At 40.9% G+C, this 14,950-nt stretch overlaps 1 protein-coding gene across 5 annotated transcripts in view; it reads left to right on the forward strand.

Annotated features, from left to right (window-relative positions):
- Window positions 1–2,530: 2,530 nt before the first annotated feature.
- si:dkey-237h12.3 (teneurin-3) overlaps window positions 2,531–14,950 on the forward strand; it is a 150,807-nt gene continuing 138,387 nt past the window's right edge. For 3 of the 5 annotated variants that reach the window (XM_041991187.1, XM_041991188.1, XM_041991189.1), the window contains exons 1-2: window positions 2,531–3,119; window positions 14,452–14,914. In XM_041991187.1, the coding sequence (XP_041847121.1) occupies window positions 14,644–14,914 (271 nt within the window). In that variant the 5' untranslated portion in view covers window positions 2,531–3,119; window positions 14,452–14,643. The remainder of the gene's footprint in view (window positions 3,120–14,451; window positions 14,915–14,950) is intronic. The other 2 variants (XM_041991190.1, XM_041991191.1) reach the window with 1 other exon arrangement.

Genomic DNA, 14,950 nt, shown 5'->3' on the forward strand with positions numbered 1-14,950 from the left:
CGCACTGCACACATATAGAGAGCGCATCCATTGTTACTTTTGATTTTTTAACAGACATCGGACAAGACGAGACACAGTTTTGAACACCTTAGACTTGCTGTCTGACCCCTTGAGGACAGAATTCCTGCATACATAAGATGAGTAACAGAACGTATGCATAATTTGTCAATGTTGCTTTTTTGTAATGTCCACAGGTCTCTCTGTCCCCATGGTGTGGCCCATCTGTTTTCTCTGCTGATGCTGTACATATGTAAAACATATGGAGCTGAAGAGAGATACACTCTTCTATTCTTTAGTGTATGCTTATGCTCTTGGGCTTCAGCAGTGAAGTTTCTGGTTCATGTTTTGTGTATTCAGGCATGCACCCTGAGAGAAGAAAGCAGCCTGGAAAGCAAATACAGCAAATAATAGGGTCCTGTGTTCCTAGTATGTTCTGACATTTAATTTTAGTGGCTTGTGCTGACTTTAATCTATGAGTGTACCAGAAGAGCTACACTGCAGGATGCAGGAATCGAACAGTGCGTGTTCATGCTGATAAAACTGTATCCTGTTTGGAACCTATCAATCTTTACTCTGTGTGGGTCATTTATTCAGTGTAAAGCACATATTTTTTATTTGAGTCTGTACATCTCCATTTCATTCACTTTGTAAATAAAAATTCTTCTATTGCATCCCTCTCTTCATGTACATAATATTGTGTTGGAGCCTTTGAATTTGGATGTTGGAAGTGACTGGCCTCCAATAGAGGGCACAGTTGACTGCACGGACATGCTCTGTGTGTGACTGGGAAAACATAAAGCCCCGCTGAAGGTCTCACAGAAGGAAAAAATGAGGGGATTTTGTATGAAAACTGAACCCATGTTGGAGTATTTTTGTATTGTGGAGCCATTTTGTTTGGGCTCAAGAAAGTGAATGACTGTTAACGTATCATTAACTCTCTGGTGTAGGGAACTTAAAGGAACTCCCATGTTGATGTTGCTTGGTTACTAACTTACAGTCTCCTTTAAAGTCTCTCTGAAAGGTCTTCCAAAATTTATCTAGAAGAGGGAAAAAGCAGTTTATCTTGAAATAGAGGGAAGAGGGAGGACTACTAGCTTAAGCAGCCCTCTTACAAAAATTCCTCTCCTTTTCATGTTCCGTCTTTCCTCTCTTTATTGCATGCCCTTGACTGAAGATTGAATGGCAGAGTTTGAGATATATTGTTGGGCATTTGGCTTTCATGCAGATAATGCCATTTGATGAAGGCAAGTTTTTGATGTGCCCCGGGTATAATAAAAGAATCAAGCATCGAAGGGTAGGGCTGACTTTGCTTGGAGAAAAGCTGTCCTCAGTGATAACTTCATCACTGCATGTGGCCAGACGTGGGGTAAATTCAGGAAGGGGATTTAAAGGGAAAAATGCCCAGTCAGAGCTGCAGTAGTTGGCCCCCTGTCGAGCCATGGAGCCTGCAGACCATAGTTTGAAGGTCTGTGATCTGCCATTGGTATTGTTAGTCTTTCTCGCTCCTTCAGAACCTCAACGACTCACCCTCAAAAATGCCTTTCTAGAGGGATTAGTGGACTGTTGCTTTTGTAATTAATGAAACTCTGCTTTCTGTTGTATATCCTCTAAATGCTATCATTTGAAGCCTATCAGATAGTCTTTCCTATGTTTTTGTAAAAGCTGATTCAAAGTTAATGTGGTCTTGGTAGGGCAGAAAATGGCTGGGAGGCAAGTGTACTTATCTCTGCGACGAGCTCATCAAGATGAAATTTCCACACTTACAAAGTGCAGAAGAACTTCAAGTCTGTCCATATAATCATCAACCAAAGCCCCATTAAAGCATGCTCATATTCCATTGAAATCTTTTAGATGAGAATAACACTCTTTGGTGGCTATGGTTGATGGAACTCAAATTATGCATATTTATTGCATATCCCCTCTGCAGCTGATCAATGCCACTACAGATGGCGAATGGAGAAAACAATATGAATCGAGCCTTACTCCAAAAGCAAGATTTCAATTTAAAGAGAGTGGCTCAGGCCTCCTTGTTTATCAAACAGTTTAATTAACAGCTTGAGTAACCTTTAGCTGCCAGTCTTTGCTGCTGAGAAATAACACATTTATTTGCATCCTGCCTGCCTTTCTCCTCCCTTTGTCAGACTATAGGTGAGAAATTGAAGATTTGCAAGTTATCCAATTAAATACCAGCGCGCGCGCCCATACAGTCGGTGAGTTTAATGAACAGCTTCTCTAAACAAAAGAGAGGAGAGAGCAGGTTGAGAGGGGAAAACAGGCAGGTGGCCTGAGACGAAGCTGTGGCCCAGAGTTAATTTAAATCTGCTGCTTTATTTCTTCATTTTTTTCTGACTATATATAACAAGAATGCATCTCACTTGTGGCGTAAAATCATGATGTTTTGGGGTTTCCTTTATTTTTGAGGCTGGTTTTGTTTACAGGTGCCTCCGTTTCGCATGTTGCTTATCGACCGGAGGTCATAGTTGACCCTCCTCTGTATTTACGGCCTACACCGGTGCTGATAGGCAGAGACGAGGCTGAGGACGGGATGCGCAGTTCACCAGCTGACAAGTGCATATCGGACAAAAGCGCAGCAGAGCGGGTGGCGAGCATCCGCATCCTTACCGAGTGAGTTTTTTTTCCCTCCCCCCTGTCCTAAACATCCTGCACAGCTGCTTGGCGACAGGAAATATAGAACTGCGTTACCTCCTGAGGGGGGGACAGCTGCATTGTTGGAACTATTGGCTGAGCTTGATTTCGCCTGGAGGACTACTGGGAAAGATTTCGGAGCAGAAAGACACGTTTCTCACGGAGCTGGCAGCTGAAGCTCTCAGCCTCACCACAACCGAACGGAGCTGCACGACGTCCTGTGTATGTAGCACAAAAGTCTGCCGCTCCGGAGACGCACGGAATAGGTTTCGGCGTCAGAGCACACAAAGAGGTTTTCTGTGGAGCAGGCGAAAGAAAGACTCCGAGGATAATAATCCTCTTTTTGCTTAATTGCACGCGTAAAAAGGACCGCTTAGCACTCTGCCCACTGCTGCCTGTAAGTTTGGACTAAAGCGCACCGCTGGAAGTTTATGTGCTGCTGCCTCGGACAGAGTCGCAGAAGCTTCTTGCAGGTCAGTGCGCCCTTAGAGTATCTTCTTCTTCGTTTTTCTATTGTGGTCCTACAGTACACAGATGCCATTTGTGCAGTTTGAATAAATAGCTGACTGCTTATATTTGTTCAGTAGTAATGTGTGATTTGGTCTGTGTGCTCTTCTGCAATATCCCGGTTCCTTTGACAAGATGTGGAGCCGCAACCTGCTGTGCTCCCAGCCCCATTTCCTCATCTCTACTTTGATAAATATGGATTAGACATACTTTGATTCACACCCTGTGGATTCTTCTTTTTCTGTCCATGTAAAACTACCGCTTTAATGAGTACAGGGTATTTCTGAACAGTTAGTTTTGGGAATTGCAACATTAAGTTTAATAATCAAAGACACATAGTTTAGTAAAAGTCACCCACTTTGACTCAAAATATTCAACATGTTATCTTTTTTAAAAAAATATGTAGCAGGATTATCTTGCAGAGGCAGAGAAAGAAAAAGACAATCTAAATGTTAAATATTGTTGCTGCTTTGTGGCATTATTAAGCACATTTTTCTCAGCAATGATGAAAGTAATAGCAGTCTCCCCTCTGGTCTCCACTACTTCTTACCTTTCTGTCTCTTGACCAGGAGGCTGTCACAGTGGGATGGCTTAATTCTAAAAAAAGTGATCTTATCTTCACATAAAATGTGATAAGAAAACCTTACAGCCTCACATGGAGCGGTTGGGGGTGTAAATCACCTGCAAAGATAGCCTGCTCAGGCTACTAATAATTGAGATGTTGCTTGCACAACCACTAAACTGCACCAAGCCTGTGGTTTCAGCTTTAGGAGGTTGTGAAGAAACTTAATATTGACTTTAAAAGAAGCCTCGAGGAAGGTTGTGCTTGGAGATCCAAAGCCTGACATCTGTCCTTCTGAAGCTGTAACCTTTAGGACAACATCCTCCGAATAAAGAAAAAATAAAGTTATTTTTAGGAGCTGGATATTTTTACTCAAATAAAACAAAGCCTTATTAGACATCAGCTGGGTTAATTCCCCTGTCTCGTGTCTCTGTAGTCTGATTTAGTGACTTGTCTTACTGCTTGGCATGCACAAAAGAAAAATGTTGATCTGATTTCACTGTGGCATAGATCAAGCTAAATACATCCTGCAAACACATGCATCTGAGTCCACATGATAACCCAGAAGGACAAGTATATCTGCTCAGCTAAATTGATTTATGGCGTTTGTCCCCAGTGCGACTGAGGAACTGCTGCAGTTGAGGCCATTTTCTGTTTTATGTTCCATGTCTGACCAGGAGTGGATAAGTAAACTAATGCAGATCTTCACTACTTCAGGCCGCTGTGATGAATGACGCTCGCTGAAAGGCTCGCTGTCCTCTTATTCACCTGCAAATCATAACACATGCCTCTATTAGCGTGGAAAAGAAATAGTTAGGGAAGATTTAAATTGGCAGGTGCACTATGACAAAAACTAAAAGTTAAATCTGAGACAGCGGTCTGTCTTTCTTCTGCCAGCCTGTAAAAGCATAACAGTCACATGTCCTCTTTAGGAGCACTGATCATAATTGACATTGGCCTTCCTGTGCAAGACACAGAAATCTATATGAGAAATTTTCTGTTGCCACAGCATCCTGATAAATGACACGTGTTGTGTGGACACTTTCAGATCACCTGGATTCAGAACAATGCTTTTTGACTATCCACATTTTTTTCAGTTCAGCTGCATGGAGAAAACATGCTGTATTTCACTATATATAGATTTTGCCATAATGTGGCAGACAGTTACACATATAAACAATTAGGCTTTCTGCTGTTACCCCTTATTGAGGCTACAGGCTTATTAGCATCATTGCCCTTTAAGCCCACTAGTGTAAGCAGGTGAGTACAATTTCTGATTTGTTCTTGAAGAAATTCTCTGAGTGATTTTTTTTAAACCATGCTTGGAGCTTGGAATCATCTAATTAATTCAGAAATATTAGACGAACTGTGTACACAACACCAGCGCTCCGTGTTCATATCCTTAAGTAATTTCCCCTTTCATTATTCCTGTGGAGAATTTAATATTCTGTGTGATGAGAACTGCCTCCTTTAGGGATAATGCCAGCTTGAATACTGCCCTTAAACAGTTTTATAGATTTTAAAAGGGCAATCAAGATGACTCCTGTTCATCTGCACAAATTACTCCTTTAAGATCTTTGAGATCTGGAAGAAGCTTCGATGCACAAACTTCCGCCTATAATATCTCACCTTATTACTTGTGGATGCCGACAGTGGCACAGAAGATGACCCCCAGGGATTAAAACATTTGATATGCCAAACAGCATGGCCGAGTCGCCTGTTTCAACACATCCGTGCAAACACGAGAAGGTTAATGCAGCCTGACAAACTACCAACAGTTCCCCGGGCTCGACAGATCGGTTCCATGTCATATTTACTTTACATAATTGCTGCCCTCTAATCTGTTACTATTAACACACGGCATGCTTGCTATTGTCTACTCTATTCTCTTTCACCTGTTTTCTCTCTCTGTGCGTTTTTTGTTTCCTCCCATGAGAGTAGCGCGACATCATGATGAATAGTGGACATGGAAGGAAAGCATGCCATGATGCATTCTTTAGGTCCACTGGAATTTAAAGTAACTGAGCCCTGTGATGGCAAAACCTCCACTAACGGACAGGGTTGCAGTTTTGCACTAATGACCTCAACTCAGAGGATTACATGTGTTCAGAACAGTGATCTCTCTCCTGCAGCAAAGTTAACCCTGTTTGGAAAAGAGGAGAAAAAAAAGTTGTGAGATTTGTGCAAGTTTCCAAATTATTGCTGAAAGTCACCCTAGAATTTGAAAAGGAGGAGATTGCATGCTCTTGAAATGTGCTTAGAGTAGGGATATTTACTGACAGCACTTGATGCATTACCGTGGTCCTTAACTACATCGTATGCTGAACTCACAAAGAACAAACACAAGAAAAACATGGCTCTTTCTTTATGCAAAAGTTCCTAGTCTACCAGATTAGCTTCTTTCCTGCTTCAGAAATACTTCATTAAATAAAAAATAATAAGAACATGAGACAGCTAACAATACAAATAGACATTTCTATTAACATAAAGATGAATTTTTTGTCCTGACAGTCTGTGAAGGACAACATAATACACAGATGTTGGACTCTAATTGGAAAAGAGACATGAGTGTTCTCCAGGAAATGGCTGTTGTTACCCATCTGAGGCTGTTTTGGACTGACTGCATGACCTAATGTGTTATGCATAACATAAACTGAATCTGCATCTCATTGCACACATATGTGCAAATGTACTGGTGATGGTGTTGTGCGTAGGTGTTCGACAAAACAACCAGTCTGGTAATTGTCTGTGATGAAGTGGGAGCCATTCTGTATCTGTACTCAGATTACTTAAAACAAAGAAAAGCAGATATTCAAGCATGACGGTGCTTTGTTTTGATTTGAGCTCTCTGGCCAAAGCAGGCTGAGATAAAAGTCACCTGCGATTAGCCACAGGATGCTGTCCTGCTGGTCCAGCTCTGGGAGCAGCACCACTTCACACTGTTGTAACCTACAGATTAACATTTATGGCTCAGCATGCTCCAGTGGGCTTTCTGGGTCAAGACCAAGTAGCAAGATTGGGGAGCAGGCTTGACTTTGTAACAGTACGGCTCTCCCTACATGTTCCAGGCCGAGCCTGGTGAGGAGAGCCAAACAGAAATGTGCTTTGTGTGTTATAGGTAGAATAAAATAGAAATGCATTGCGCTTTCTGCTTGTGAAAATTGCCCTCAGGCTGTGTGTAGATTCATCTTTTGTGAAAATCAAGCATTATAATCAGAGCAATTAAATATGATAGCCGGAACTGTTGCATATTCAAAGGATGTCATAGTTCATCGTTGGCTGGTTGTTCAGCTCAGGTTAAAACTTTTGTTCCTAAATTCAAGTTAATTTATTTCTGAGCCTCACAAAAGTGTTTACCAAGATTCAAAAGAAACATGTCCAGTGCTGTTTTGCAAAATCTTTACTAAGCAGTGTTAGGCCTGAAGGAGGATTCTCAGAAAAGCCTCAACCTGCCAAGGGCCTCAGGCCTGGTCTTTTGTGGCCCCTGGATAGCCCTGTGGGAAGCTAGGCGTCAGCTATGCTTGTCAATGAAGCCGCTTGATGGCCTCAATAATTCAGTTGACGAGACCTCTGTGACGCTGAGAGCCTCAGGTCTGATGGGTGAGGAAAAGCGATGATGAGGATGAAGCAGAGGTGTTGGTTTATGTGTGAAGCCAGCCAGCAACACATTCTCTGTCGATTTATTTGTCAGATGGATGAAGAGAAAGAAAATATTGAATATTAGACCACTGAAGAGCGTAAAACCGGTATCTCACAGTCAGAATAATGGTATACAGGTCAGCAATCTTTGACTTCCAGTAGCGCGGGATGTGTATTCAGGAGTCGGTCTTTGTCCAATCACTACAGGCCAGAATCTCTGAGTTTCACCCCTGGAAATAAAGAAAAACCAGAGCAATGTGGTGAATTTTGAGATTGATGTTTCTTTTATAAGCCCTGTAGTGTTTCAGTATTCTGATAGTGTGTCATCCTGACCTACATACTCTTTAAAATGCTGACAACTAAAGAATAAAACCACTCAGTAGTTTTCCTTTTTTTTAAATGCATTGTACGGTGTATGCAGCATAATACACTTTAAAAGAAAACACACCCAATATGACAGTTTTCATTGTGTGTTTGTGTGTGTCACATGCAGTTCTTATGATTTCATACCCATGAAGAGTAGAATGAATCTTTTGTAACACTTATGTAGATGTCTAGCTGCAGATGCATGTCAGCTTCTGCGTTTTGGTCAGATATGATATTTTCTGGTGTGTCGCAGCCGTGCCGGCGCGTTGCATTCCCATTGCAGCAGTCGCCACTGGAGCTGTCCCCTAAACTCTGTTGTTTGCGACTTTTTATATGTTTACTGTGTATATTCCAACTACCCCTGCACATTCTAATAGAGGGAGGGTTAGTTTGTGGTACAATCATGTGAGATGCATTTGAATGACACCCAGCGTCAGCATTTTAGAACACCTCGCCATATTTGAATTTTTATCTGCTAGCCAGGTGTGTATGCTCCAAGCATTTTAAATGTAGCCAGAGTAATGATTTTTAGTGTCTGTCTGAGAACTCAGCTGATGGACTGCAGTAGTTCCACAGATGTCCAGATAAGACCGAATATTGGTTAATAGTTGATTTTGAGTTTGTAGTTATAAAACAGACGCTATTTTCTGAATAAATTTGGTGTTGTTTTTTTTATCAGGATCATTCAGATACACTTTCTTTTGTTTACCAGATATATTGTGTACAGAAGTGTTTTTATTCTTGTAGTCACCCTCTACGATGTTGCAATTGCTCGTTGCCTTCATTACAAATGCAGCTGCAGTATCACTACAATTTCATTTATTTCCGTGACAATGGGTCGATCATGGATTTGTCTGTAAATTGCCACAGGTCCATGCAGCTGAATTTGTTTTATGCAGCATGGAGTCATTACATTGTGAGTAAGCATTAGATGACAATTTGTTGATGCCATCTTGCAAGATTCTCAATTAAGTTAGTGTACATGAATTGCATTGCTTCCTTGGATCCCCTGTGTGAAATAAAACCGCATTTATGCTGAAAGTATCAAACTGTAGCCCATTGAATTAAAACTGTCTGGTGTAATTGGCTGTGTGATTTTTAACCTATTTTGATAAGAGGGTTCAGTACCTATAGCATTGGATACAGATATATATATATATATATATATATATATAGTGAATAACCTGTTATTACCATTTGAGATATAAGCAGATACCGCAGACGAAGCATTAAAAAAAAAAAAAAACTGTTTTTTATATTTATATATATATATATATATATATATATATATATATATATATATTCCAATTGTCTGCACCTAGGAGTTGCAGTTTAAAAACTGAATTTGGCTGTGCTTGCAATTTTATTTTCTTTCTTTTTCTCCCACTAAAGATTCAATGAATATATAACTCGCAGAAGTCACCAATGAAGAGTTATTTGGGGGATTTGTAAACATCCCTGCTCAGCTTATTGTGCTGCTTATTATGTTATCTTGGGACTGGCACATGCCATTTTTCATTACTTAATTCACAAACACACACACATACACAAAGACAGCAATAAAATGGTTAGGATTTGACGGTGACCGCTATGATTTAGCAATTACAAACCCACCTGCCACCCCCCAAAAAAGAGAAAACAGAACGTTGACTGCAACTCAGCTTTGTTGATTTGTTTCTCATAGTCACTGAAGCTTTGTTTGTCCTTAAAATGTGCTGGAACTATGAGCCTCATATACATGGAATAATCTGAAGTGGCTGTATCAGAGATTTGCATCATTTTACTCCAACTGTGAAAATTCTGCGGCTTACACCCAGGCAAGAGATCTAGCATGGAGAAGGATTTCATCATCTTTTCTGAGAGTCTCACAGAGTGCAATAAGCACACCCCTCTCCAAGTTTGCAGAGGTTGTAACAGCCAGGGAAACTTAATTAAAGTTTGATCTTTTCATGTTTTAGTTTGCTCTTTTACTAGCCTTTTTCCCCACTGTTTTTCTCTCTTTGTCCAAGGGGTTCATGTGGTCAAATATAGGGGAAAAAGAGCAAATTCCCTCAAATTTGCACAAAGAAGTTGAGATAATAAAGGAAATGAATTCTCTAATTTATTATGATGCATGCATTTGGAGGTAATAGTTCCACACTTCATGCTGCAGTGAGGGGTGTAGGCATTGTGCCTCAGTGTAGAATGAAAACAATGTGGTTCAGACGGCATCCAGGATTCACAGAGTCTGGGCATCATCCCGCAGACAAACACTTCTCTGTCTCCAGAATCACTGGTGTCAGGGGGAAACAGGCAGCATCTGATGGAACACTGCCTTGGTTCTCCCTCTCCCCTTCTCCAAGCGCCAAGAGGCAAAAAAAAAAAAAAAAAAAAAAGGAACTGAAGAGAAACTGAAAAAGGAGAGGGAGAGGGAGAGAGGAGCGTCAACGAGGAAGGGGAGAGCGACTCGACAAGATGAATTATGCAAAGCTGTCAGAGGCGGCTATTGTTGGAGGTGCTGGCTGTGTTAAAACGAGCTAGCCCTGATCTCCACAAGCTCCATCAACCACTCTCACCACTCCCCGTAGCTGAGAGCCGTCTGATCTGTGCTCCGGCAAATGGCCAACAACAAGATGTGTGTGTGTGTGTGTGTGTGTGTGTGTGTGTGTGTGTGTATGTGGTAGGGTGTAGGCAGTAGCCAGGCCACTTGGTGGCAGGTGAATTGTCTTGAAGGGACACACTGGTGACGACAAGTACGCTCTTTATTACCATTATTTACAGAGGTCACCAACTGGGAGATCTAAGCTGATACCAACAGCAGCCCCGTGGAAATACAATTACTGAGCAAAGACTTAGTGAATAGTTGCAATTTCAGCAGTCTGGTCAGCAGCAGCTACTCCTTGTTTTGCAAAATGCTTTGTGTGCTAAAGTTAAACGTGTATGCCAGTTCAGTTTCAGCAGGTACATTTGCCCATTAAATGAATTTAGCATCGAAATGAACAGTTACAAACGCAAATAGATTTTTTTCCCATTTAATCTTATTTGCAGTTTTTTTTTCAGCACATGCTGACACAACAAGCAAATGTTTGATATTCAAAAACAAATAAATAAATAAAATCTCCCTTTTCTGTGTTTGTGTGACTGGTTTGAGGTGGGCAAGGCTTAGCTGGCAAAACATGACACCCTTGCATGCACCAATCAGAATTAAGCAATATTTTGCATAGACACCAGTTGTGGGTTTGTTTAGTCTCTGTCAATCAAAGCTGATCTAACCACATGATGCACTCCCAACGGGGCAGATAAGAAAAGATTTTTCAAACCTCATCCTACCATACGATACATCCTTTCACTTGATTATTGCTTCTGTAATCAGAAGCATTCCCACAAGGATTTCTCTAAATTGCTTCTGTTGTTTGGTCGAGAACTAAGAATGAAATAAAACTGATAAAAGCAATAAGTGCTCAGACTGAGGATGCTACAACCAGAAAATAAATGGGATATATCCCAGAGGAATCTCAAATGTTACACTTTAATTTTCAGTCAATTCACTAATTGGTTAATTAATGATTTTAGCTGTAATGAGCTGACTAATCAATGAAGTGCAGCTTACAAAATAGCTCTCTATTTTAAACATCCTTGCTTATAGGATAAAGAAAAAAATCCTTTTATAATTTTAATGAATAATTAAAATTAAAAAAGTTATTTGTTCATCTTTCAATGAACCGACATGCTGACGGTAAAACATGTTAAAAAGTTGCTTTTCTCTCCTTTGGTCACCTTTTCCAAATCCCAGGTTGGATTGATTAAATACCCCTTGGCCATCTTTGATGAATAACATAATGTATGTCAGACATGAAACAAGTAAGTCTTAGACCTTTGAAACCATTCCAACTGCCTCAAAGAGCCAAATGACTTGGACACATTTCTTCCTACCATATCATACAGATGGTTTATGGTTTTTACTTCAGAGAAGTGCAGAGGTGTAGGACAGCACTAGGTGTCGAGGGAGTGGGGGAGGGCGGGCGGGTGCTCAACTGGCCTGGGAGTCGTTGGGATGTGTATGGAGCTACATTGCATAGATCATGAATTGTCTTTTTTTTCATGCCTCACATAGCATAGAGAGGACCGCTGTGTGACACTAATTTTGCAGTGCCGACTGCTCCACTGAGCGGTCACGGGTGACCGACTGTCCTGATTCAACTGCATGATCAAAGGTAAAAGGAAATGTAGAAGCAAGCAATATCAGAGGAGTAGAAAAAGAGGCCACAAGTTCTTATGATTAAATCCAACTATTTCTCTTCAAAATTTAAGCAGACACATCTTTGCTTTTCTGTTCTTTTTGTCCCTTTTTGACAGATTGGTGTACCAGAGGCAGATTTTGCATAATCACGGCATCGATGACTGACTTTATTCTTTTTTCTGCTGAGTGTTGTCTAGTTCATGCCTTACTGCAGTAGAAACAACTGGAACTTAAAGTCTGCAGAAGCATAATAGATTTCCTTTCAGAGTCTCTGCGACCTTTTGTGCATAACTTAGACTATCATGGATGTTTTTCTTGTGTGCAGTGTGGTGCCCATATACAAGCTGCATGCTTAGATGAACTAAGAAAAGATGGCATTCTCAGAATAATACAGGAATGTTTATGTAGGGACATGCTTGGTCACTCAAGGGCTTATAGCTGATTAGTACACAAATCTAAATCCTCCTATAGTACAGGCTGCAGCTTAGTGGGTAGGACTTGCAGCATTAGCCGTTTTTCAGACCATGAATCTCTTTACAAGTCCATAAAGAAGTGGAGGATCGTAATCAGGGATGCTTCTGGGCGTGTCTGCTTGCACTCATCCTGTGCATTAATCTGCCAATCTGGATGGGCATGTGCAATTTTTTTTCTAAATGTGATGAGACATGATTGAGATGACTTGTGGCATTGGAAAACAAGTGTGTGGGGTCTAGTGTTGGGAGTTGAGTGTATGGGTTGCAAGAGTGTTACACTGATTGCATCTCAGCTCTTCAGGGAAACAGAATCATATCAAGCAACTTTAAGAGATGGGGGGTAAGTTTAATAGGTCTAGAACAGTTTACAATTTTCATTATCCCTGAATTCAGTACTGCTACCTGTCACTGCTTCAGTTTTTGGGAAGTCTCTGGGGCTGGGGCTATCTCGCAGTGCGACTGGCTTCATTGGAAAGTTTTGATGCTTGATGTGAAGCGAAGTAGATCTCATTTGGGAAAAGAAGGAGTGTGATACTCTAGTCTTACAGCTCAGCCAAGAGAGAAATGAAATTGTGCTATGTAGTATGTGTGAGTGTGTGCGTGTGTGTCAGGAGGCAGTGGAAAATGGCTGGTAATAAATACTTCTGACACACCACGGCTCCCATTCACTTTCCACTCTAGGTTTTATTTGGTGGGGGGGAGGGGGGGGGGGGGGGGTTGTCACATTCTCGTCCTCTTTGTTCACATCTTAGAGTGCAGTGACAGAGTCATCTTTTAATTTATTTTGCAACACAAGGGTTTCAACACTGATATATCTGATGTTTGTGTGCATATACCTGAATAATGTTTAATCAGGGGAAGGTGCTCCTGCAAAAAAAAAATAAAATAAATAACTTAATGAATTGGTCAAATTAAGATAAACTTTTAGACAAAAATGTAATATAATAACTGAAAATCCATCAAATTCTAAATTTGTATTTCTACAGCGCTCATAAGGGTAATTTTGTTGCAGGTGCAATGACAAGAGTTAACTGTCTAGACAAATAATTGGTTTAAGGTTTTCTGAGTCTCAAAACTTTGAGCACATAAACATCTTGTGTATACTTAAACTAGAGCAGCCTGAATCTGCAAACTAGATATGTTCAGCAGTTCAGCCATACATGTAGAATGAAATGTACCCTCTTCTTTTGTTTTTGTTCTCTTAGATGTCACTGGCTCATTAAAACAAAGCATAAACAAGTATTTTACAATAGAAACGTGCACTCAGACTTCTTATTTCTGGTCTCATGGGTTGAATTTTAAATCTAGAAAAAGATACCGTTCTCCTCACTTTTCAGTTTGAGCTCACGATGAATAATTTCCATCGAAACTGCAGAAATAGTTTCTGTGAAAAGTGCTGCTCACCAAGTCTGTGGATTATGCCAGGTAACAAAGGCAGTTTTACAGGAAACTTTTTTCTGTTATGACTTTTCAGTGCCTTAAGGAGCTCAAAAGAGTTTCCTTTACCTCCATTTTAGTGGTGCAGAGACAGACATGTCAGACAGATTTTTAAAAACTTAAATTATATATTTGGAACTGTAATAGAGTTACAAATTTAGGCAAAAACTACCCTATTAATATTTGCTTAATTGTTCTTGAACTTACACACATACATAAATTTGCTTGTATTTAGCGAATGTTGCTCAAATATCTATAAATTGGACATAACAAAAGCTTTATTTGCCATGCCATGTTGGACCACCATTTCTTCAAAAGTCCATGATCTAAAAAAATGTCTTTCTAAATCACAACTTTAAAAAAAAAAAACCTAAGAGAAGACTAAGTTAGTTTTTTTATGACTGAAACAGGCAGAGTTAAGACACAATCTTTCAAAAGTAGAAGTCAAGTATGCAAGAGTTCATGGGTGAAGTTTCAGAGGTTGGGAGGGAGAGTGTTGGGGTGGGGCAATGAGAGGGGATAAGTGTGTGCTTTTGAAGATGAAGCTGAGGGATTAGTGTTATCTGAGCTCCTTGCTTCCTTTCCTCATCTCTCTCTTCCAGGTGTAGCCGGTGGACGGCTGAGCGGACTGAAGAAGTGGCCGACAGAGGTTCAGAAGTGGGGAGGAGGGATTTGGGAAGAAATCAGTCACAGGACGAGAATCACAGTAAAGAGTGAATTAATCCAGTGGTGAGGCTCTCAGGAGAGTGTTGGTGGTGTAGGGGAGGGAGTTGGATACCCAGTATGCAGGCAGCATGGAAAGGGTGAGGGAGCAGCGGCCTTTCTGCTCGCTGTCCAAGAGCCAGAGAGACCGGGAGAGAGACTGCGAGAGAGAAAAGGATCGGGAGCGTCGTTACACCGCCTCCTCTACTGACCGGGACGAGGGAGCCTGCCGTGTGCCCACTCAGAAATCGTACAGCTCTAGTGAAACCCTTCAGGCCTTTGACCATGATCCCTCACGAATGCTGTTTGGAGGCAGAACCAAGGAGATGGTCCACAAGGAGACAGTGGAGTACACCAGGCCAGGTTAGTGACAACATTTCTTTTCTGTGGAAGTTTTCA

This window comes from Melanotaenia boesemani, chromosome 7, assembly GCF_017639745.1.
Source record: "Melanotaenia boesemani isolate fMelBoe1 chromosome 7, fMelBoe1.pri, whole genome shotgun sequence".
Lineage (NCBI taxonomy): Eukaryota > Metazoa > Chordata > Actinopteri > Atheriniformes > Melanotaeniidae > Melanotaenia > Melanotaenia boesemani.